A 23,024-nucleotide genomic window follows, 5' to 3' on the forward strand; every position below is an offset into this window, starting at 1 on the left:
TCATTCCTTTGTGGATGGAATGAGGTGGGATTTTTGACGCCTTTTAATTACTTCTTGGTTTCCTCCTTACTGATGTTCAGACAAGAATGAGTTAAGATAACTAGTTTGTGTGACTCGGAAGTGTAACTTCCGCGGTAGCCTCAGTCCGAGCCCTAAGTAGCCAAGCAGACTACAAACTACTCCGGGAAACTGCTTTGAAAGTGGAACTCTCTGCGGCCGAAACTACCCAGCGAAGGCCACTGCCAGCCAGCGAGGAGGGCCGCGGGCCGGTGGCAAACCCCCGGCTCCGCTTTTCCGGGTTCAGAACGGTGCGCCCGGGGGCGGGGCTTGTATGTCAGTCGTAGGCCGCTACCCTGCGCTCTCCTTTTGGAGCCACGCCTTCACTTCGCGCAAGCAGCCAGTCGGCCCCGCTGGATCGCGGGCGTCGGGCGGGGCAGGGCAGGGAGACGGCTGGCTGGCTGGCTGGCGGGCTGCGGGGGGCGGGGCGCAGGCGCGCCAACGCTTCCTCGCCCAGCGTTCTCCCTGCGCGTGCTGCTGGTCGGCCCGCGGCGGCGCAGCTCGGAGCTGGCGGGGCGGGCGCCGGGAGGGGGTGGTGCCCCGGCAGGGCGGGGGCCGGAGCCAGGCCGGGCCGGGGCCGGAATGCCCCTGTTCTTCTCCGCGCTGTTGGCCTTGCTTTTGTTAGGGCTCAGCGCCCTCTTCCTAGTCCGGTGAGGGGATCCCGGCCACGACGGGTGGCGGAGGGGGTGGGAAGGGAAGGAAGAGAGACTGAGGAGGGGGCGCGCTGGAAAGAGGCGCGCGGGAGGGGGTTGGGGGAGTTGCGCGGGCGGCGGAGGGGGAGGGGCCGGGGAGGAGGCGCGCGACGAGGGGAGGGGTCGCGCGGGGGCGTAAGAGTGGAGCTAGCTGGAGGGAACCGGGAGAACCGGGAGATTGAGCAAGCGGCCGAGGCCTGAGAAGATGCTGAGATTGGGTGGTGAATAGGGGTGTGAATGAGGAGGGGGCCCGGCATAGTGGTTTTTCTTTCCCCGTCCGCATGCCCGTGAATGTCCCCTTCCCCGAGTGCGAAGGGCACCTGCAGCCTCGCCCTGGAGAGCCGGAACAGGTCTGGCTGCCCAGGGAGAGCGGCACTGGAGCCGGCCGGATGTGACCCCACACTGCCTTCTCTCAGACACCTGTCTGGAGGGCGGAGAAGGAGACCTTTAGGGGGTTGTGTGATGGCACACCTGACATGGATGCCTGGACTTCAGCTCCTGTTGGGACCTCTTCTCTCTACCTCTGAGGTTCCTAAGGATTTGAGAGATTGCTTTCTTTGTTTCCAACTTAAACGGCGGTGCTTAGTTCGTCTGATTTCATTTGGGTGGAGGGGACACTCGGGCTAGGGTCTTGATCAGCGTGGCTGAATGTATATGGCAGAGTGGTGTTTTGGGAGACAGGAGTATTGCCCCAGAAGATCCACCTCCAGTTCATGATCCTTTGCCAGGCTTTCTAAGACCTGCAGGGGGTGAGGGTGGCCACCCTTTGGGAGAGGGTCTTATGAACTCAAAAGGATTTTTCTGCAGGTGGCTTGTGGTCCGGTTGGCCACCAAGTGGTGTCAGCAGAAGCTGCAGGCGGAACTAAAGATTGGCTCCTTTTTTTGGATTCAGAATGTCAGTCTTAAGTTTCAGCAGCACCAGCAAACAGTGGTGAGTCCTGGGAAACTCCTGGGGAATGTATGTGGGTTGATCTAGCTGAATTTCAACTTCTAATTTCCTTTTTAAAAAATCCTGGTGGCTTTCCTAGTTAACCCAGCCTTGCCACCCCTTTGCCAAGATGATTTTAGAGCCTATTTGAGAATACTGGAACTGATGCAAGTTCTTTTAAAAATGCTTTTGAGGCACAGGGTTTCCAGGGCATGTAAAAAAATAGGGAAGTAAAGTACAGAACAAAAATACAGAAGTAACACAGAGACCAAAGATAACGAAGATTACCATTCTAATATAAAAGGGGAAATGGCAAAAATCCATGAGAGAGAAATATTAAAGTCTAACCAATGTCACTGAGAGGAACAAGATATAGTGCGGAGGAGAAAGGCTGGGGGAAATGGAATGGAGAATAGTGGAAGGGCTCTCGTACTTCCTCCTCTTATAACCTTTCTTGTCCTGTCAAACTGCTCTGGGCTTACCTAACAGCCAGTGTACAAAGCTTCCTCTCACACTGTTTTAGGAAATCGATAGCCTGTGGATTTCCAGCAAACTCCTTAGCCATGATCTGCCGTGAGTACTCTATCTCTTCACTCTCCTCTTGGGGAATGTTTTGGGATTGTGGTTTGCATATTGAGATTCATTTACAGAGGCCCCACAGCCCAAGGAGGGAAGCAGGTTCTTGATGGTGTCTCTGGGTTAGCCTGGAAGCTGTTGTTTTGTGAGACAGATATTGATAAGTACTCTGAGACTGTCTTCCATGATTTGAGCTGTTTTTAGGGAGGATGGGAAAATGAGTATGAGGGAGGGGAAAAGACTGGTATGGAAGGGGTTTGGACCTGGTGGCAGTGAGATTTCTCTCCTGTACAGACACTATGTGGCCTTGTGCTTTGGAGAAGTACGTATCAGAACTGACCTACAGAAGGTTTCTAGCCTGTTTGCCCCGTTTTCCCAGAGTACTGGGGCGCACCAAAAGGAGCTGGCCTTCAGCCCATCCTTACTGAAAATCTGCCAGGTGAGGCTACTTTCCCACTTCCGTGGACTGAAGTAGGAATGGCTGGTTTTGGAGTTACGGGTGGCTTTTTCTAATGTACTTAAGGCATAATGCTAAGAGGTGCCTCATTATTTTTCCATTGGAAAGGCACGACATTGCCTTGATATTACTTATCACTCATCTTTGCATCTTCCTTCCAGCTGTTCTCCATTCATGTAGATTCTATAAACATCATGGTCCTCAAGGTGGCTACTTCTGAGTCCTTGTGGCATATTCAGATCAGAGAAAGCAGTTTTCTTTTGGATAGTGATGGGAAGAGGTAAGCACAGGGCAGAAGAAGGTTCGGTAACCCTGTTGTTGCCTTATAGTTGTTTCAGGCTGGGTGGATATCAGGGCTTTCTTATCAAGGTGTCAAGTTCTCTCATTCTGTGTAATTTGAGGAGAGAGTAAGATTAAGCACTTCTGCTTGCCTCGTGCCTTCCAGCCAACAAAGCTTGATTGAAGGTAAATGATGAGGAAAGGGGCCAGGTGGTCTTTTTATTTTTCCTTTCCAGGCTGAAGTGTGAGGTGAGCCTAAGTCAGATCAACAGCAAAGTTCTAAAGAGCGGCCAGTTGGTGAGTATGTCACAGTTGTTCAGATGCCTTGTTTTTCTTCTGGGCATAAAATACGAAGGCGCTCAGGGCTTGCACTCTAGATTATGTGCGCTATGGGGTTCCCTCAGGGATGTGTTCCAGACCACAGCATTTTGACTGCAAGCTCCTGACACAGTCATACCTTAGAGGCTTATCTTCCCTGTAGGAGGACACCTGTCTAGCAGAGCTCTCACTTGCCCTAAAGCTGTGTCTCGAGGTGGGCATCAGCAGCGGGCAGCTGAAGGCGATCACGGTGGATGTGTGGACACTCCATGCCGAACTGCATGAGGGCCTCTTTCACAGTCAGCTGCTGCGCCAGGGCACAGGCCTGGCCCCCAAGCCTCTTCCCGGTTCAGGTAAAGTCCCAGTCAGTGAGCTTCTTAGCTTCCCTGTTGGGCATTCTTTTGGAAGTAGAAAAAAAAAGTAGTGGTCTCACCACCCATTTAGGTGTGATTTGTTATTTGCCATGGCCTTTAATCCTGGCCTTTGAGGATAGCTAGAGGAAAGAAGGCATTTGCTCGTGGTACGTGAAAGAACATTTAGTGAGTAATTATCATAAATGAGGCCTGAACTTTGTGTTTTGTACACGTTCCCCTACTAAATCCTCAGCATTTCACAAATGAGGAAACTAAAGTGCCTAGGAAGATTAGGTAACTTGACTGAGATCACATGGGTAGTCAGTAATAAAAACGGGGTTTGTATTATTTGGCCCAAAAGTCCGTATTCTTTTCATTATAATAACTTGCTCTCCATACTATTTTTAGTTATTTATTTTGACATGTACACACTATTACGTTTATTTGTTTTGTTTTTATCCACACTGGGTCTTTGTTGCTGCATGCCAGCTATCTGGTTGCAGAGAGCTGGGTCTATTCTCTTGTTACAGCGCACAGGCTGCTCATTGCGGTGGCTTTTCTTGTTCTTGAGCACAGGCTCTAGGCACTTGGGCTTCAGTTGTTGTGTCCCACAGGCTTATCAGTTGTGGCTCGCAGGCTCTAGAGTATGGGATCAATAGTTGTGGCGTGAGGCTTAGTTGCTCTGTGGCATGTGGGATCTTCTTGGACCAGGGGTTGAACCTGTGTCCCCTGCATTGGCAGGCAGATTCTTATCCATTGCGCCACCAGGGAAGTCCTCCAGACTGTTTTTTAGACCCTGGAGAAGGAAGTACAGTAGGTGCCTGGATCCCTGGGATCTTGGCCTTATTGCCTAAGTTTGGACGTTTGCCTAGCCTACTTTATGTGGGAACATTTGGCTGAAGAGGGATTGGCATATTGAGAGACTTGAGTGTTAAGAGTTGATGGCTTTTGTATTATTTATTGGTGTTTTCAGAGCTGACAGAAGACTTGGCTGAGCCAACTCTGCCTGGCCTATACCTTCTTCAGCAGCTGCCGGACCAGGTCAAAGTGAAGATGGAGATCACAAGTGTGGTGTTGTCCATGAATAGTCAAAAGAGGTGAGGTCTCTCCTGACACACAAGTGTGGAGAGTGATAAATGGAGCTGTGTGCTGGGGTCTCCATAACCAGCCCAGTAGCTGCACTGAGCTTGTGTGAAGGGGGAAAGGGAGTAAGACTAGCATCCCACGTATTTCTAAGCCAGACTCTGTCTCTGGTCCAGGCACCTGAATTGGACATTGAAGCTGCTGCATTTCCTGTACCACCGTGATGAGGACCAGCTGCCCCTGCGAAGCTTCACGGCGAATTCTGATGTGGCACAGATGAGCACCGAACTCCTTCTGAAAGGTTCATGGGTGGGGTCGGGTATTGAGAGAGAACGGGAGGACCAGTCACACACTTCCCCAATGCCTTACTTGGTCTTCTTAACTCAATATCAGTGATGCAGAGGAGGGGGAGTTGGGAATGTACTGAAACTAACGAGTATTGGTGACATTCTCTCATCTCCTCGCCTGCCCCTGACCCTCTCCTAGTCTTTCCTCTCACCCTCTCCGTGTCCTCCTCTCATCTGCCCTTTGCCCTTACAGATGGGTTGTTGCTGTCCCAGAGCCGCCAGCGCATTGTCTGCCTCAACTCCCTCAAGGCTAACGTGCAGGTCTGTTGACCAAGAATCATCCCTTTTTCTGCTCTCCCCATACGTCATTGAGTCGTGAGCATGTAAAATAAAACCTGAACCCGCAGTTCCGGTGTGCTCGTTTCCAGGTGACCACCATTGACCTCTCAGCCTCCCTGGTTCTGAACACTTGTATCATTCATTACCGGCACCAGGAGTTCTCTCACTGGCTACACATGCTAGCGCTGGAAACCCAGGAGTCTAGTTCATCTGTTCTTAAGCAAAGGAAGGACAGGTCAGTGTAATCTTTTTCGGCCACTATCTTATCAGGTGGATTCTTAGATTTTTTGGTCTAGAGTGGCATCTTGTGTTAAATATATATTTAGTTGTTTGATCTTTTTTAAATCTCAGTTTCAACAGCCCAGTCTTAACAGCAAACATGCTTTATATTTTCTGTTAGATGAGACTCTGGCAGTAGAATGAATGACAGAATTCTTTGTTTTTATGTCCTCGGTGCCCAGCACAGTTCCTTATTATATAAAATGAACATTTCTTGAACTGAACTTAGATAATCGATATCTCATCTGCCTTGGATTATAAGGTGCCTGCCATGTCATGAGTGCCCTGTCTGTGTGTGTAGTACTTGCACTGTGTCCCATAGAGGTCAGTGGTTTGTAAGTGATGCTACTTGGTGGTATTAAGTTGAATCATAAGATATACTGATATTCATCATATTTGATATATACTATTTGATACATGAAAATAGCAATTTCATCTGGTTCAACCTCATAAGTCTCTATGGATTATCACTGGGAGTAGGAGGAAGCTGATGAGTTCAATCTTTTTCTAGTTGCATCCTTTCCTAAGAATCACAACAAAACTCACCCTGCCTTTTGAGAGCTTCTGAAATCTGTAACATGATAGGAAGTTGCAGTTCTTTCCTTGTCAGACAATGAAGTCTTGTCCCCGTACAGAGCCTTTCCTCAAATCCTGGCACCTATCATCTTTAGCACCTCCATCTCCAACGTCAATGTTTCCATTCAGTTGGGAGATACACCGCCCTTTGCCTTGGGATTCAATTCCATCTCTCTGGGTAAGGCTCTGCGATGGAAAAGGAACAATTTGTTCATTAGTGGAGCTGGGCCCAGTTGATGGCCACTGTGGCTCCAAAGAAGTCCTCTCTCCCACCTTCTGTGTTTAGATTACCAGCACTTGAGACCACAGAGTATCCATCAACGGGGCGTCCTAACTGTGGACCACCTCTGCTGGCGGGTGGGCAGTGACTCCCATATTCAGAGAGCACCCCACCCACCCAATATGCATGTTTGGGGTGAGGCGCTTGTCCTGGACTCCTTCACACTACAGGTAGGTGGGGACTTTGGTGAACAGTAGCCTGTAGAGTTTGCTCATCCTGCCACGCTCTAGAGCACTGAGCACCTCTTTTGGCAGCAGATGGTGCACCTGTGCATGACAGAACTGTGTGTCGGCATGCTTCTGATGAAGTCCTGTTGTTTCTTTTCTAGGGTAGCTATAACCAGCCTCTGGGCCTGTCCAGCACTCAGTCAGATACCCTCTTTCTTGACTGTACCATCCGAGGACTGCAGGTGGAGGCATCAGATACCTGTGCTCAGTGTCTGTCTCGGATCTTCTCCTTGATGGGTCCACAGTCTGGGAAGTCAGCTGTCTCTAGGGAATCCTCATTTGAGGAATCTGTGTCGTTACTGTGGAAGGTGGACTTGAAGGTGGAGGACATGAACTTGTTCACCCTTTCTGCCCTGGTTGGTAAGTGGGACAGGAAGTGGGTAGTTTACACAGTATAGTATACAGTATGCTATACTGAAGTGGGTAGTTTGTAACCTAAGCAGATTACGCTGCTGCTCCTCACGTAATAAAATCAGTTATTTGAAAATTTTCTAAGTCAGAGGCAGGAAATGTTAAAAGGTCTTGTGTAACTGTTGGGCTTCTTGATATTTCTTAAGGGCTTACAGAGAGCAAAGTGTATAAGAAAAAACAGCTTTGATATCTGATCAGGAGAAGGAGATGCAGTTAGTTTTCTGTTTCTTTGTGTATTTAGTTCTAGAGAGAAACTGATGTATCTCTGGGGAATTGGTGGGAGTTTGGGTACTTCTTTGGCCCTGCCAGCTGTAGTTAGGTTAAAATGGGAAAGGAAAAACTTCCCTAAAACATGAGGAATTAGGTTAGGAAAGTGTGGGGATTAAGGATAACCAGAGTGAAGGGAATAAGGAAGGAAGGAGAGTGAGGACTGACGTTGGCGTTTGAGAGCCAAGCACCAACCCTGACATGGTTTCTGGATGTTAGGTGCTTCTGAGATCCGGCTGGACACACTGACTGTCCTGGGAAGTGCTGAGACCTCCACTATGGGTGTTCAAGGACTTGTGCTTGCGCTGGTGAAGTCAGTCACAGAGAAGATGCAGCCCTGTTGTAAGGCTCCTGACATCCCCACTCCAGTGCTCAGCTTCTCCATGCTCTCCGTCACCTATCACAGCAGCATCCGCTCTCTAGAGGTAATGTTTCTATGGCAAGGTGGGGTCAGATTGGTTTTTCCCTGGCTTAGAGCATTTTCCAGTCTTGAGTCACGTTGTGAAACTCACCTGTGAGAAACGTAACGCCTAGTGGTTGGTCTTTTTTCCTGGCTTGTGTTGTACATTTTTATCTTTTAATATGGAACTTAAAATACATATAAAACCAGAGAATATATGAACTTTCATGCAACCATACTTGGCCTCAATAATTACCAACTTAGGACCAACCTCATTTAGTTAAACTCTGAGCAGTCGTGCCTGCCTTCTACTATGGGATTATTTTGAAGCAGATATCAGACATATAATTTCAACTGTAAAGATTTCAGTGCATATATCTGATATATGGATATATATATAAATAAAGGGCTCTTAAAGGTCATGCCTGGTGGCATTTTACTGAAGCACTCAGCTCATCAACGGGCTGGAAGAGATCTGAAGATGGAGGCACTGGAAAGCTTTGAGAGGCTTCCCAGTACCTTTCTTCTCAGGGTATCATTTCAGTTGGACATGGGGTCCTCTTGGGAGGAGAGTGAGATATTTCCCTGTTCATCGGACTTCAACTTCCTTTGGAAACTGAAGAGTTTCCTTTACAGAGATTGGAACTCAGAGGAATTTTTTGGTCTTGGAATTTAAATTTTCTCTGTCTGCTTAACTATGGACAATTGACTTTGTTTTTCAGGCTAACAGAGTTCCTCTAATCCCTTCTTTGAGGCATACTTTCCCATAAGTCAGTTGCTATATGAACTTGTGACCAGTACTTTTTAAGAATTAAGTCAAGGTACAATCAGCGCATGAAACATTTTCCAGTTGATTCTTGCAGTAGTTATTATACAGAAGGTGGTTGTTGTGGAAAGGTAAATCATGAGCAGAAACATAAAAGCCAAATGACTTATCGAGTACATCTGTACACTGGATATTCTCTGGTAGATACCAGAGAATTAAATGGTTTCTACTCTCAGACAATTTAGAATCCGGTTGAGGAGAACTTAAAAAAAGAGTAAGTGCTTGTAAGTATAAGTAGGAACTGTTAGCTCAGCATACTAGTGCAAAGAGGAGCAAAGCAAGGGGGTAATTAATGTGGTTGCTCAGGAAAGACTTCTGAGTAGAGACAGTTCTTGTGCGTGTATATAGTAGTTTCTGCATCTCTCATGTTCTACGATGTGGTAATCGATCAATCCTTTCCTCTTGTTCTGTAAAGGTTCAGTGTGGCTCAGGGCTGACCTTACTCTGGAGCCCCCCAGATCACATGTACTTGTACCAGCATGTGCTGGCCACCCTGCAGTGCCGAGACCTACTAAGAACCACTCTTTTCCCTGAGACTGTTCCCCTTGTTGAGCTAGAGACTGCAGCGACCCTCTCTGAGCCAGAAGGCTGTCCCCCAGAGTCCTCCCCGCCAAAGCGGCTGCTAAACCTGACGCTGGAGGTGAGCACAGCCAAGCTGACAGCTTTTGTAGCTGAGGACAAGTTCATTACCCTGGCTGCCGAGAGTGTGTCCCTGAGCCGGCACGGGGGTTCACTGCAGGCTTACTGCCCAGAGCTGGCTGCGGGCTTCGATGGCAACAGCATCTTCAGCTTCAAGGAGGTGGAGGTGCACCTGCTCCCCGAGCTGGAGGAAATGATCCTTCACCGGAACCCCTTCCCTGGGCTGCAGACGCTCCGGAACCGCGTGTGGCTCCTCTCCCTGGGTTCAGTCTCCGTGGAGTTTCCTTATCAGTATGATTTCTCTCGGACTCTGGACGAGGCCGTGGGAGTTCAGAAGTGGCTGAAGGGCCTGCATGGAGGGTCTCGCTCTCAGGCTTCTCCCAGCTCTGCCCCGCTCCCACCTGATATACTCCTGAAGGTCCAGCACTTCTCATGGGTTTTCCTGGATGACATTTTTGAGGTGAAACTTCGTGATAACTACGAGCTGATGAAGGATGAAAGTAAGGAGAGTGCCAAAAGGCTGCAGTTGCTGGATGCCAAAGTGGCCGCCCTGCGGAAGCAGCACGGGGAGTTACTGCCTGCCCGCAAAATCGAGGAGCTGTATGCCTCTTTGGAACATAAAAACATCGAAATCTACATCCAGCGCTCCCGTCGTCTCTATGGCAACACGCCCATGCGCCGGGCACTGCTCACTTGGAGCCTGGCAGGGCTAGAACTGGTGGCTCTGGCAGATGCCTCCTTCCACGGTCCTGAGCGTGTGCTAGAGCAGGTTCGAGAGCTTGATCCAGGCAGCCCTTTCCCTGCTGAGGGAATAGATCTTGTCATTCAGTGGTGTAGGATGCTCAAGTGCAGCGTCAAGACATTTCTGGGTAAGTAACACTTCTTTGTTTGCAGAGCCCAGGGTTTGCCCTTGGAGCTCCAGGGAGCTCTTTGAGCAATTACAGAGGAGCTCAGTTATATTGGGAAATGCGGCTGTTTTGGGCGTGGGTGGAGTGGGATGGGTGGACTCCTCTTCCTTTTCCCTGTTCCTGAATTTCACCCTGAAACTGCTTGGCTGAACACAGGGGCACAGCTAACACAGTCATCTTCAGGGTTGGTGTGGCTCTTGGATCTCAGTGTTATCCCCCTCACTCTCTGTTCAAGGTCTCCGTGCCCTTTTTTTGGCTTTGCTGCCAACTGCCAGCTCTTATTCTCTCAGTTGACTTTGTGAAATAGATGTAAAAATAGTGGCAGGGGGAAGCAGGGCCTGCAAGTGCTCAGTTTCCTGGGTAGCCACTGTGTGTCCTCCCTGTGTTGACAGTGCGGATAAGAGACTATCCCCGGTACTTGTTTGAGATCCGTGACTGGCGGCTGATGGGTCGACTGGTGGGCACTGAGCAGAGCGGTCAGCCCTGCTCTCGGCGGCGCCAGATCCTGCCGCTGGGGCTTCCTTGGGGCAATGTGGCCATCGAGAGGAACATGCCTCCACTCAAGTTCTATCATGATTTCCACTGTGAGTAGGGGAGGGCAGATGATTTGACTGAGATGGTGGTGATGGGTGGGAGATGAGCTGAGGCCCTTCTGGAGTAAAGGCCAAAGAGAGGGGTGAAAGTGTATAACAGGCTGCGTCCTGTGCTCCTCTGCCCCAGCGGAAATCTTCCAGTACACCGTGGTATGGGGCCCGTGCTGGGATCCAGCATGGACACTGATTGGCCAGTGTGTGGACCTCTTGACCAAGCCCTCAGCTGACCCCAGTCCACCCCTGCCCTGGTGGGACAAGAGCCGTCTTCTGTTCCACGGGGACTGGCACATGGACATTGAACAGGCCAACCTGCACCAGCTGGCCACTGAGGTGAGGGGTCCAGAGGAACTGTTTTCTTCTGAGGATGGTAGGGCTGGGGCTTGTACAGCATATGGGGGAAGAGAGAAAAGCACTGATTTGGGAGGAGGAGGTGATAACGCTTAGTTATATCTCACCAAGTTTTTGGGGTGGTTACAGGATCCATACAACACAACTGAAAATATGCACTGGGAATGGAACCACCTGTCTTTTCACTGGAAACCCGGTCAGTTTGTGTTCAAGGGTGACTTGGATATCAACGTGAGAACAGCCTCTAAGTGAGTGAAGTAACAGATGGAGCCTCAGACGGTGTGTGGGACTCAGGGTTGGGGGAGATGGGGAGAGCCGAGGGGCCGCTGGTGACCAGGGCTGTGTTGTGAGCCAGGTATGACGACTGCTGCTTCCTTCACCTGCCTGACCTCTGCATGACCCTGGACCTGCAGTGGCTGTGTCACGGGAACCCCCACGATCACCATGGTGTCACTTTGCGGGCCCCAGAGTTCCTGCCTGAGGTGCCCTTGGGCCAGTTCCATGACTCCTACCGGGCCTTTCGCTCTGAGAACCTCAATCTCTCCATCAAGATGGATCTGACTCGGCACAGTGGAAGTGAGGCTTGGGTCTGGGGCAATGGGGAGAAAGGGCTTGGGAGGATGAGCTTAGACACTGAGGGCTTCATCTTGACCCTCTGGAGAGGGGATCAGAAAAGAGCAAGGGAGCTTTGGGGTTAGGATCCTTTTTGGAAGAGGGTTGGTAGAAGTAGAGTTCTTGGGTCTTTGAAAGGAGAGAGTGTGAGGCTTGAGTGCCATTGGGGTTGTTAAACCTCTGAAATCTGAAGCTTGGGGGCCTTCCTGGTGGTACAGTGGTTGTCAATCTGCCTTCCAATGCAGGGGACATGGGTTTGATCTGTAACTAGGGAACTAAGATCCCATATGCTGGGGCAGTGAAGCCCCTGTGCTGCTGAAGGCCCAGCACAGCCAAAATGAAAAAAAGAAAGAAAGTACCGGGAGCTATTGCTTTAGCAGTGTGTGGTGTGCTCAGTCGTGTCCAGCTCTTTGCCACCCCAAGAACTACAGCCTGCCCGGCTCCTCTGTCCATGGAATTTCCCAGGCAAGAATACTGGGGTGGGTTCCCATTTCCTTCTCCAGGGGCTCTTCTCGACGCAGGGATTGAACCCACATCTCGAGTTAACTGCATCGGCAGTCAGGTTCTTTACTACTAGTGCCACCTGGGAAGCCCTTCAACAAGTGAATTTTTAAAAAAAAGCAAAACCCTGAAGCTAGGAAAAGATTTAGCTTCATCTGCATTTTTTTTTTTTTTTAATTTATTTGGCTGTGCCAGGTCTAAGTTGGCACGCAGAATCCTCATTATGGCCTGTGAAATTTTTTAGTTGAGGCCTGTGGCATGCAAGCTGTTAGTTGCTGCATATGCGCTCTAGTTCCCCGACCAGAGGTTGAACCCAGGCCCCCTGCATTGGGAGCACAGAGTCTTAGCACTGGACCACCAGGGTAGTCCTTTCATCTGAGTTTTAACCACAGCTGGGAAATGTCTATCATTTCTTTTGCAGCGATATCCCAGCCCCGGATTCTGCTGTATAGTAGCACCCTGCGCTGGATGCAGAACTTCTGGGCAACTTGGACTAGTGTCACAAGGCCTATTTGTAGGGGAAAGCTCTTCAACAACCTGAAACCCAGCAAGAAGAAACTCGGCCAGCACTACAAGCAACTTTCCTATACCGCGCTCTTTCCCCAGCTGCAGGTCAGCTCTGATGGCGCTGCTGACAGCTGTCCACTTCTCTAGTTTTCTTGTTTTCCCTCACTGGGTGAGTCACCTCCCTGGCGCTGTCCTCGGTTCAGTGTTATGTTCTCTTGTTGCCAGGTGCATTACTGGGCCTCATTCGCCCAGCAGCGTGGCATCCAGATTGAGTGCAGTCAGGGCCACGTCTTCACTCGGGGAACTCAGCGGCTGATACCTCAAGGTGAGACCAGAGGCTCCCTTGTCTCTCCGCGCCTGTCCCCCGTCCTGCTCCTCAGTGCCCCCCGCCTCTCTCTGTGCCCCACACTGGCCTTCTGTGCTGGCTTGCATGGGCCCTGTGTGCCTCCTCTCCTCAGCGGGCACAGTGATGCGGCGCCTCATCTCTGACTGGAGTGTGACCCAGATGGTTAGTGACCTAAGCCAGGCGACTGTCCACCTGATGGCTTCGCCCGCTGAAGAGAATGCTGACCACTGCCTTGATCCCTTGGTAACAAAGACCCACCTACTGAGCCTGTCCTCCCTTACCTACCAACGGCACAGCAGTCGCACAGCTGAGGAGGTACCACCTGACACATTCACTCTACTGCCTTGCTTGTATCAGTAGCTGTCTAAGTCTGCTCAGGCTGCCATAACAGAATACTGTAAGCAAAGGGGCTTAAACAGCAGAAATTTGTCTCACTGCTGGAGGCTGGGCAGCGTGGTCAGGTTCTGGTGGGGGCTGTCTTCCTGGCTTGCTGATGGCTGCCTTCTCACTGTGACCTCACCAGCCAGGAAAAGAAGGAAGCTCTCTGATGGCTCTTCTTGTGATGACACTAATCCTGTCATGAGGGCCCAACCCTGGTTAGGACCCCATCTAAACCTAATTACCTCCTAAAGGCCCCATCTTTATAATCCCCATTATATTACATTGGGGATTATGGCCTCAACATAAAAATTTCGTGTGAGGACACAATTCAGTTCATAGCAGTAGGCTTTAGGTTAAGTCCCGGGTAATGTTCCTAACTAGGTTCTAATTATCTATGTTGTTCGTTTATGATATATTCACTAGTATGTGCACCCCTCTTTCTGAAAGTTTCTTTTTTCCCCTCTTTCTGAAGATAGTCTCTTGCTTTTCAGGAAATAGAGTAAAACTTGTTTTTTCACTAGTGCTTTATTTGGTGGTCCCTCCTCTGCCCCCAATTAAGGAAGGATTTTGAGATGAAATTCTTTTGAGTCATTTAAAATACAGTGGATAGAGCTTCCCCAGTGGCTCGGTGGCAGAGAATCCGCCTGCAGTACAGGAGATGCAGGTTCAATCCCTAGGTTGGGAAGATCCCCTGAGGAAGGAAATGGCAACCCGCTCCCGTATTCTTGCTTGGGAAATCCCATGGAGAGAGGAGCCTGGTGGGCTATATATAGCACATGGGGGTCGAAAAAGAGTTGGACACAACTTAGTGACTAAAAACAAACAAACAATAACACTGTGTTTAAAATACAGGGGATATAGTCAGAGTGTAATATAATACACACACTAAGCCCACGTAGTTTTTCACTCAGTCATCTTGTATCACTCAGAAGAGGTCTGTTATTCAGCAAGCATGTTTGTTATCTTTGCATTTGTGGTTCAGGAGGAATGGTGGGAATTTCCATGCAACTCTGAGGTCCTTTCCCTGTTTCCTAGGAGCCCTCTACTCGAGTTGGGGATTCTGCCTTTCACACACATCAGCTGCACTTGGTAGATTTACGGGCTTCCTGGACAACCACCAATCGGGACATTGCCTTTGGTTTATATGATGGCTACAAAAAGGCGGCTGTGCTCAAACGTAACCTCTCTACTGAGGCACTGAAGGGGTTAAAGATTGATCCCCACCTGCCAGCCAAAAAACCAAAACAGAGCGTTCCTTCCAGTGCCCCAACCCCACCTCCTGTCAGCACTCCCAGCTTCAGTGGACAGCCTGATAAGGGGTCTTCAGGAGGTAAGCTGGGAGAGAAGACTCTGAAGGGTTAGGTTTAGAATATGTATGTGGGCTTGAACAGGAGTTTGAGAAGGACTAATTCTGGGTGGTTCAATCTGTGTGTAGAGATGAAACTGTTATTTTTCCATATTAGGCCACCTAAGTCTTACATAGCAGTGCCAGGTGGACATTAAAGGGTCTGGTTTATGGGACTTCCCTGGTGGTCCAGTGGTTAAGACTCCATGCTTCCATTGCAGGGGGCATAGGTTCAATCCCTGGTCAGGAAACTTAAGATTCTGGCAAAAAAGAAAAAAGGGTCTGGTCCTTTGGCCAGGAGAAGAGGATCAGGAAGGAGTGATGACTTAGTCAGAATGACTAAGGAGAAGAAACAAAGAATTAGAGAATTATTTTGTGTTTTGATGAATTTGTTCAGTCAATAAATATTTTTTGAATACCTCATAGGCACAAAGCACTGTACTGGATTTAGCGAGAAATATATATGACATTCTACTTGCCTCGACAAGTTTATCATCTTTGAGCTAAGATTAGTTCATTTACTCACTGAATCAATCACTCATTCATTCATGGATTCACTTTTTAGCTTTACTGACGGTTTGTAATGTACTAGACATGTGACCCTAAACATTAGAATTGTAAAGATGAGGGGAAGTTTTGAAACTAAGAGTCGTGAGGAACTTCCTGGGGGTCCAGTGGTTAAGACTCCGAGTTTCCACTGCAGGAGGCGTGGATTTGCCAGGTCAAGGAACTGAAATCCTGCGTGCAGTGCAGTGCAGCCAAAAAAAATAAGTCATGAAAATGCTTGGTAGGAATGTTTAAGAAGAAACTATTTAAATGAGCGTAGGGAAGTCTAGAAAGGCTTCACAGAAAAGATAATATAATTAAGATGGGTCTTAAAAGAGAGTAAGACTGATAAGGGGCTTCTCCAGTGACTCAGTGATAAAGAATTCACCTGTAGTGCAGGAGATGCAGGTTCGATTCCTGGGTCAGGAAGATCCCCTGGAGAAGGAAATAACAACCCATTTCAGTATTCTTGCCTGGGAAATCCCATGGACAGGGGAGCCTGTCGGGCTGCAGCCCATGGGCTTGCAGAAGTCAGACATGACTGAGAGGTTTAATAGGCAAAGAAAAGGAAGAGGGCATTTTAGGGAGAGGGAATAACAAGTACAGAGGAATGCAAGTTTATGATGAGTTTAAAGACAAGGCGAAAAATGCTGAGTGCCACTAGAGAGAACTTACAGCTTATGTGAGTTCTTAACTGTAGTGAAGGAGGCCCTATGGTCAGGGAAGGGTTTATTGAGGAAGTAGCATTTGAGCTGGACTTAGAATGGTTTAGTAAGGCTGAGTGTGGTTTAAGCATGTGGAAATGAGGAGAAAGGGCACTGAAAGCCAAGGGAATATCTTGAACAGGAGTGGAGTTGGTCACGCTCAGTATGCTCAGAGGAGAGTGAACAGTCTGGGCTGGCACAAGGTGTAGCTAATGGGGAAGATGCTGGAAAGGAAAGCCACAGGTAGAACATCAAAGGTCTTTCACACAAGGCTCGGGAGTTTTTGTTCCTTATTCAGGAAACAGCGGTGAACTGCTGAAGGATTTGAATAGGGCTGTGTCATCACTAGAATTTTACTTTTAGAAAGATAAATCTGGTGGTGGTGTTGGGGAGGGCTGGAGAGAAAGTAACTGGAGGTGGGGGAGACAAATGAGGAAACTATTACGGCATTTTAACAGGAGGCCAGGAGCGCCTGAACTAGGCAGAGGCAGTGGGAGTGGCGATGAGGGGACGAACAGAAGTGTTCTGTACATATGTAGGGTTTGGCGGCTGGTTGGAAGAGGGAGTTAGAACATGGAGAAAGAGAGAACAATTGACTGATGCTTTGAGCCTGGTGACTTGATAGTAACAATAATATCAGAAATAGGAAAGCCAGAGGCTACACAGGTTTGTGGAGATGTAGGATTGTTGAGTTCAAATTTGGACATGCTGAGTTTGTCGTGCAAGTAGTACATCTGGATAACGTCTAAAAAACAGGCGGAAATGAGGATCTAAAAGCTGCGGCTTAGAGTTAGAGATTGGGAGTTTCAGCATAGAGCTAAGAGTTAATGCCCAGGAGATAATGCTTAACTGTGTGGCAGGTATCCTGTAAAATACTTTATATACTATTCCATTTAATTCTCTCAAAAACCATATTAGATAGTTACTATTATTTTACACACAAGGAAACAGGTTAAAGCCAACTGCCAAAGATTACCATCCAAGTAATTGGCAGAGATAGGATCTTGAACATAGGCACGCTAGTCTAATTCTGGAGACAGTGCTCTTAACCTACCATTGTTGGACAAACTTTAGAAGAAAGCACAGGGAACAGGCCAAGGAGAGACCTCAAGAGATAGACTTATCTCTAAAACCTGGGAGAAGGTGGACGATCTAAAGGCATGATCAGAGAAAGCAGTAGAGCTAGAACACAGTGACACTGATGGCAAGGGAATGATTTACGTGGAAAGGAGTAGTCAACAAATAGCATTTAAAACAATTTGAAGTCGAGAGGGAGGGGACATATGTATACCTGTGGCTGATTTATGTTGATGTTTGACAGAAACCAGCACAATTCTGTAAAGCAGTTATCCTTCAATTTAAAACATAAATTAAAAATTAAAAAAATATATAAACTGAAAAATAGAAGGAACACGATGGAAGGGGAAAAGATCCTAGAGTAATTCAGAGGTGGATATGCCTAAGAGAAAGAAATGCTAGCGTTTACATAGTGTTTCTAAGTTTCTCTTGGGAATCTAACTTTTTAAAATTGAAGGAAAATGAAATGACAACTGTTACCCAAAAGGGGTGGAGTGGGCTGAGCTGGAGTTGCAGGTTGGGGAGAATATGTTCTAGAGAAATTGAAAGAAGGTGAGTTTGGCCCTGGATGTGTTCTCTTTGCTTTGACTCTGTGGCTTTCCACCTGCCTTCTTATTCCTCTGCCAGGTGCCTACATGTTGAAGAAGCTGATTGAAGAGACAGATAGGTTCGTAGTGTTCACAGAAGAGGAGTCAGGTGTGAGTGACCAGTTGTGTGGCATTGCTGCCTGCCAGACTGATGACATATATAACCGAAACTGCCTTATCGAACTGGTCAACTGCCAGGTACCTTCTCTTTACTAGAGTACCCCAGAATAGGGCTAGATGATAATCATGTGTGTTTACCTGCCCCCCTCCACTTCTACATAAGAATAGGTGGGGAGAGCTCCAAAACACTATACTTTTTATTAATAACAGGTATCATGGATAATCGCTTCCGTTAGTAGAAGCCAGCAGAGCTCACTAAGCCAGAATTAGACCCACCTGTAGTCACTGGTACAGTCCTTTGACTAACCTTCCATTTTCTTCCCGGCCCCTGTGCTGTGACTCTGCTTCTGTTTCTGGCATAGATGGTTCTTCGTGGAGCAGAGACGGAAGGCTGTGTCATTGTGTCTGCTGCCAAAGCCCAGCTGCTCCAATGCCAACACCATCCAGCCTGGTATGGTGATACATTGAAGCAAAAGACTTCCTGGACTTGCATCCTAGATGGCATGCAGTACTTTGCCACCACTGAAAGCAGCCCCACTGAGCAGGATGGCCCACAGCTCTGGTTAGAGGTTAGTCGGCAGGACTGGGAAGGCCTGATATCTCTCCAGTTCTCCATAGTTGGCACCTTTCACCAAAATGGCTTGCAGGGTCCTTGATAGTACCTTTTGCTAGCAGGTTGTAGAATAATGAGGCTCGTAACACTTGAATATAGAAACTCCATGCAGTCTCTGGCCTGTGATCTGTGACAACATAGTGCTTTTTCTTTTTTTTTAGATCTCATACTACTTATTCTGTTTCATTGCAAGAGAAATTCTCATTTCCCAACATGAGAATAAAATGAGTTGCAACTTTTTAACTTGAGATTGCTGACCACTATTAATAAGATCATACTTATCAGTAGGCAGCCAAAAAAAACAGGCAGTAAGTCTGGGAATTTTCAATAAGCTCTCTAGCTGCCCTTTCTCTGATCTCTCATGAAGATGGTTGATTAGTTGTTTCAGAAAATCGGTAAGGTTGAATAGAAAGACTGCTTGTCTGGGAGGCAGGTTATTACATGAGATATGATTTCAGTTTTGCCGTTTTAGTAGCCATGAGCCCTTGGGCAAGTCACCTTTATTTGTGAAACTGAATTAATATTTCACTCACACAAGGTTGTTGAAAGGATCAAAGAGAAAGTTCTTTGAAAAATACAAAGCTTCATTCAGATGGAAGTAAAGTCTTATTTAAGTCAGTATGTTTGGGGAGGTCTTAGTTGTATATTAAGGTAATTTTTTTTGTTAGGTGAGATTGTGAGCAGTTGGCAGGGACTAAACTATAAATTTTCAGCATTTTGGTAAGACTAAGTTTGCACTGTAATTTCTAGGATATACTATCATCAAATTTATTGGGAGCTCTAATGGGTATGAGATGTATCTGGCCACTATTCTGCATTGTGATTACTTAATAGGTGTTAAATGTCCACATTGTTCCGGGTGTGGTCCATTCAGATGAGTTATTGGATCCAGCTACATCTGATTGGGACCAACGTGATAATTTCATTTTTTATTCTACTCACTGGAGACAAAGCTAACCCCTCTTCCCTCCTCCCTGACTGGTACTTATTACTCCAATGATCTTAAGGCTCAACCCCAAGTATAAGTTATGTAAGAGGTAATAAGCATTGAATCAGGGTCAGGTTGATGATAGTATGAGAGGTCATGCTGATATATTACAGCTGTAATAAGGCAAGCAGTACTGTTTACCGTAGTCTCAGGAGATAGGCGGAGGAAATGTCAGCTGTTCATGCAGAGGTAGGCAGGATGAGCTATGCAAGGTCTCCCTTCCTGGTGTTTTCTGGACCTCTTGTTCTTTTGGCATGCCTTCTTTTGCAAGGGAATTCTTTTTTTCTCAGACTGTGGTATTAGCCTTAGAGTAGAATGTCCTTGGCTGAGGTGGGAAGGACTTTGATATTGCCATTCCTACATGAATTTTTTTGTGACTTGGCAGGTTGTCTGTGTTCTTCTCGTTATCACTCATTCTATTCACTTTGACTTCAGCTTGGCAGAGAGAGTCCAAAGGATTCAGTTCCCTTCCCCCATAGCAACAGTGTCAGAACAGTCCGAAGACAGAAAACAGCAAGAACACAAACACACGAATACCAAAATGGGTGGGAAGTCATTTGTTTTGATGAATTTTTTTTGCTCATGATGTGATTTTTTTCCATTTTTAAAAATTGTAATTAAAATATACATAATATAAAACTTATAAACATAAAAAAGATAAAAAGGGACTTCCCTGACAGTCCAGTGGTTAAGACTCTGCAAACCACTGCAGGGGTGCAGGTTCGAAGAGCTCCATGCAGTGTACATGGCCAAAAAAAATTGATAACATTATAGAAAATTTATCATCATAACCATTTTAAATGTATAGTTGTATTAAGTACATTCATAATGTTTTACAGCCATCGTCACCATCCATGTCCCAAACTCTTTGCATTTTGTAAAACTGAAACTATACCCATTAAATAGTAACTCCCCATTTCGCTTTCCCCCAGGTCCTGGCACCCACCATTCTCTTTTCTATCTCTATGATTTTGAGTGCTCTTAAATATCTATTTTTTATATATATATATATATAAAATTTTTAGGTATGTCATGTAAGTGGAATCATATATATGTCTTTTTGTGACCAACTGACTTATTTCACTTCGTATATTGTCTTCAAGGTTCATCCATGTTGTAGCATGTGTTAAAATTTCCTTCCTTTTAAACCTGAATTCTATTGTATATATATACCACATTTTATTTCTCTACTCATCCATTGATGAACACTTGGGTGACTTCCATATTTTAGCTATTGTGAATAACACTATTATGAATATGGGAGTATACATTTTTATTCAAGACCTTGCCTTTAATTCTTTTGGGTATATATTCAGAAGTAGAATTGCTGGATTATAGAGTAATTCTGTTAATTTTTTTTGTTTGTTTTTAATTTTTGGCCACACTGTGTGGCATGTAGGATCTTAGTTCCCTAACCAGGGATTGAACCCATGCCCCCTGCATTGGAAACAGGGAGTCTTAACCACTGGACCACCAGAGAAGTCCTTGTTTTTCATTTTTTGCAGAACTGCCATACTGTTTTCCATATTGGCTATAACATTTTACTTCTCATCAACAGTACACAGAGTTCCAGTTTCTGCACATCCTTGCCTTATTTTCTCATTTTTTTATGGTAGCCATCCTTATGGAGAAGGCAATGGCACCCCACTCCAGTACTCTTGCCTGGAAAATCCCATGGATGGAGGAGCCTGGTAGGCTGCAGTCCATGGGGTCGCTAAGAGTCGGACATGACTGACTGACTTCACTTCGACTTTTCACTTTCATTCATTGGAGAAGGAAATGGCAACCCACTCCAGTGTTCTTGCCTGGAGAATCCCAGGGATGGGGCAGCCTGGTGGGCTGCCATCTATGGGGTCGCACAGAGTCGGACACAACTGAAGCGAGTTAGCAGCAGCCATCCTTATGGGTGTGAGATTGGACACGATTCTTACCTAGCTCGTATTTTTCTGGCCTGAGTCCTGGCAAAACGTGAATGTAACTCAAGTTGGGTTTGGAGAGCTTGGGTAGTTTGAGCCAGGAGAGAGGGACATTTGTCCTTTACCTTGGGAGATTCATCAGTTCTAGGCAGTGAAAGCCTAAATAGTGTTATACTTGCGTTATGGAGATATATGACCCAGTTGGACAGGACAAGCTACTGGTCCCCCAAGGAGTTAAAGATGCCTATATCTCTCTGTCTGCAGGTAAAGAATATTGAGGAGCACCGGCAGCGTAGTTTGGACTCTGTGCAGGAGCTGATGGAGAGCGGGCAGGCAGTGGGAGGCATGGTTACCACCACCACAGGTCAGTTCTCACCTCTTCCCCATCATGTGGTGAGGAGCAGACATGCATCCTGAAGGGGGTCTCGTTTCTTTACTTATTCTTAAGATTAATATGGGCTTCCCAGGTGACTCAGTGGTAAAGAGTCTTCCTGCTAGTGTAGGAGGAGCAGGAGACACGGGTTCAATTCCTGGGTCAGAAAGATTCCCCTGTAGAAGGAAATGGCAACCTGCTCCAGTATTCTTGCCATGGACGGAGGAGTCTGGTGGGCTACAGTCTACGGGATCACAAAAGAGTCAGATGTGACTGAGCGACTGAGCACGCACGCACGCACGCAGACACACAAGATTAATATATGTGGATTAGGACCATTTTTGTGTTAGGCTATATTGAAAGCAAGTGTCTAGAGTTACCTAGACATCACACATAGCTGGGAGGCTCTTAAAATACCTCTTTTGAGAATGTCTTCCTCTTATCTCTTTCCTACCTCTTCCCAGATTGGAACCAGCCAGCTGAGGCACAGCAAGCCCAGCAAATCCAGAGGATCATTTCACGCTGCAACTGCAGAATGTACTATATTAGTTACAGCCATGACATTGATCCTGAGCTGGCAACACAGATTAAGCCACCTGAGGTTCCTGAGAACCAGGAAAAGGAAGATCTCCTGAAGAAGCAAGAAGGTATTCAGGGTTTGAAAGGCTTTTGGGGGGGAGTAGGAACCTTGTGAAAGTAATTTCCTTGGTGGTTTTGAGGCAGTAGTGTTATTAAGAGTCCCACTATGCACAGGGCATTAGCATTTCACTTTGCTTTTTATTTTTTAAGTACTGCTAGGAAAGAACAGAATTGGAATAAATGGGGGACTTGTCTGGTGGTCCCATAGTTAAGACTTTGTGCTTCCACTGCAGGGCGCACAGGTTTGATCCCTGGTTGGGGCACTAAGATCCCACATGCCGGGAGTCTCAGTCAAAAAAAAACAAATAACTGGAATGAATGCATATTGTTTGATTCTGAAATAAGCAGGTGTTTCTACCCATGAACATATCTCACCAAGCCCTTTTATGGGGTTAATTAACAGACATGGTTCAAGATATGGATTAGGAGATGGGATAGAAATTTAGGGAGAAACTCTCTTATTCAGCTGCAAACAATTATTTAGGGGCTGTGGATACCTTTACCCTCATCCATCATGAGCTGGAAATCTCCACCAACCCAGCTCAATATGCTATGATCCTGGACATCGTCAATAACCTGCTGCTCCATGTAGAACCCAAGCGGAAGGTGAGTAGGATCTGTTATAGAATGCCAGTTAGCCTCAGAG

General features: G+C 47.0%; 1 protein-coding gene across 20 annotated transcripts in view; it reads left to right on the forward strand.

Annotated features, from left to right (window-relative positions):
• The first annotated feature begins 131 nt into the window (after positions 1–131).
• The window catches only part of LOC147352452 (bridge-like lipid transfer protein family member 2), a 33,579-nt gene continuing 10,686 nt past the window's right edge, over positions 132–23,024 (forward strand). For 11 of the 20 annotated variants that reach the window (XR_015148165.1, XR_015148167.1, XR_015148168.1 and 8 more), the window contains exons 1-29: positions 556–707; positions 1,557–1,680; positions 2,201–2,250; positions 2,548–2,692; positions 2,872–2,990; positions 3,226–3,286; positions 3,471–3,660; positions 4,634–4,757; positions 4,920–5,044; positions 5,284–5,351; positions 5,438–5,604; positions 6,284–6,402; positions 6,511–6,674; positions 6,833–7,091; positions 7,629–7,834; positions 9,051–10,143; positions 10,575–10,766; positions 10,903–11,105; positions 11,253–11,371; positions 11,479–11,699; positions 12,658–12,848; positions 12,969–13,068; positions 13,202–13,404; positions 14,506–14,800; positions 17,770–17,927; positions 18,212–18,418; positions 21,631–21,730; positions 22,204–22,386; positions 22,863–22,984. Coding sequence is in view for 12 of the 20 variants with exons in the window: in XM_086360025.1 (XP_086216151.1) it covers positions 640–707; positions 1,557–1,680; positions 2,201–2,250; positions 2,548–2,692; positions 2,872–2,990; positions 3,226–3,286; positions 3,471–3,660; positions 4,634–4,757; positions 4,920–5,044; positions 5,284–5,351; positions 5,438–5,604; positions 6,284–6,402; positions 6,511–6,674; positions 6,833–7,091; positions 7,629–7,834; positions 9,051–10,143; positions 10,575–10,766; positions 10,903–11,105; positions 11,253–11,371; positions 11,479–11,699; positions 12,658–12,848; positions 12,969–13,068; positions 13,202–13,404; positions 14,506–14,800; positions 17,770–17,927; positions 18,212–18,418; positions 21,631–21,730; positions 22,204–22,386; positions 22,863–22,984 (5,376 nt within the window). In the remaining 8 variants the exon portion in view is untranslated. Of the gene's footprint in view, positions 309–555; positions 708–859; positions 1,278–1,556; positions 1,681–2,200; positions 2,251–2,547; positions 2,693–2,871; positions 2,991–3,225; positions 3,287–3,470; positions 3,661–4,633; positions 4,758–4,919; positions 5,045–5,283; positions 5,352–5,437; positions 5,605–6,283; positions 6,403–6,510; positions 6,675–6,832; positions 7,092–7,628; positions 7,835–9,050; positions 10,144–10,574; positions 10,767–10,902; positions 11,106–11,252; positions 11,372–11,478; positions 11,700–12,657; positions 12,849–12,968; positions 13,069–13,201; positions 13,405–14,505; positions 14,801–17,769; positions 17,928–18,211; positions 18,419–21,630; positions 21,731–22,203; positions 22,387–22,862; positions 22,985–23,024 lie in introns of those variants that run through there. The other 9 variants (XR_015148171.1, XM_086360027.1, XM_086360037.1 and 6 more) reach the window with 7 other exon arrangements.

This window comes from Bos grunniens, chromosome 19, assembly GCF_055505025.1.
Source record: "Bos grunniens cultivar Pamir isolate PY7600 chromosome 19, Bosgru_T2T1.0, whole genome shotgun sequence".
NCBI lineage: Eukaryota > Metazoa > Chordata > Mammalia > Artiodactyla > Bovidae > Bos > Bos grunniens.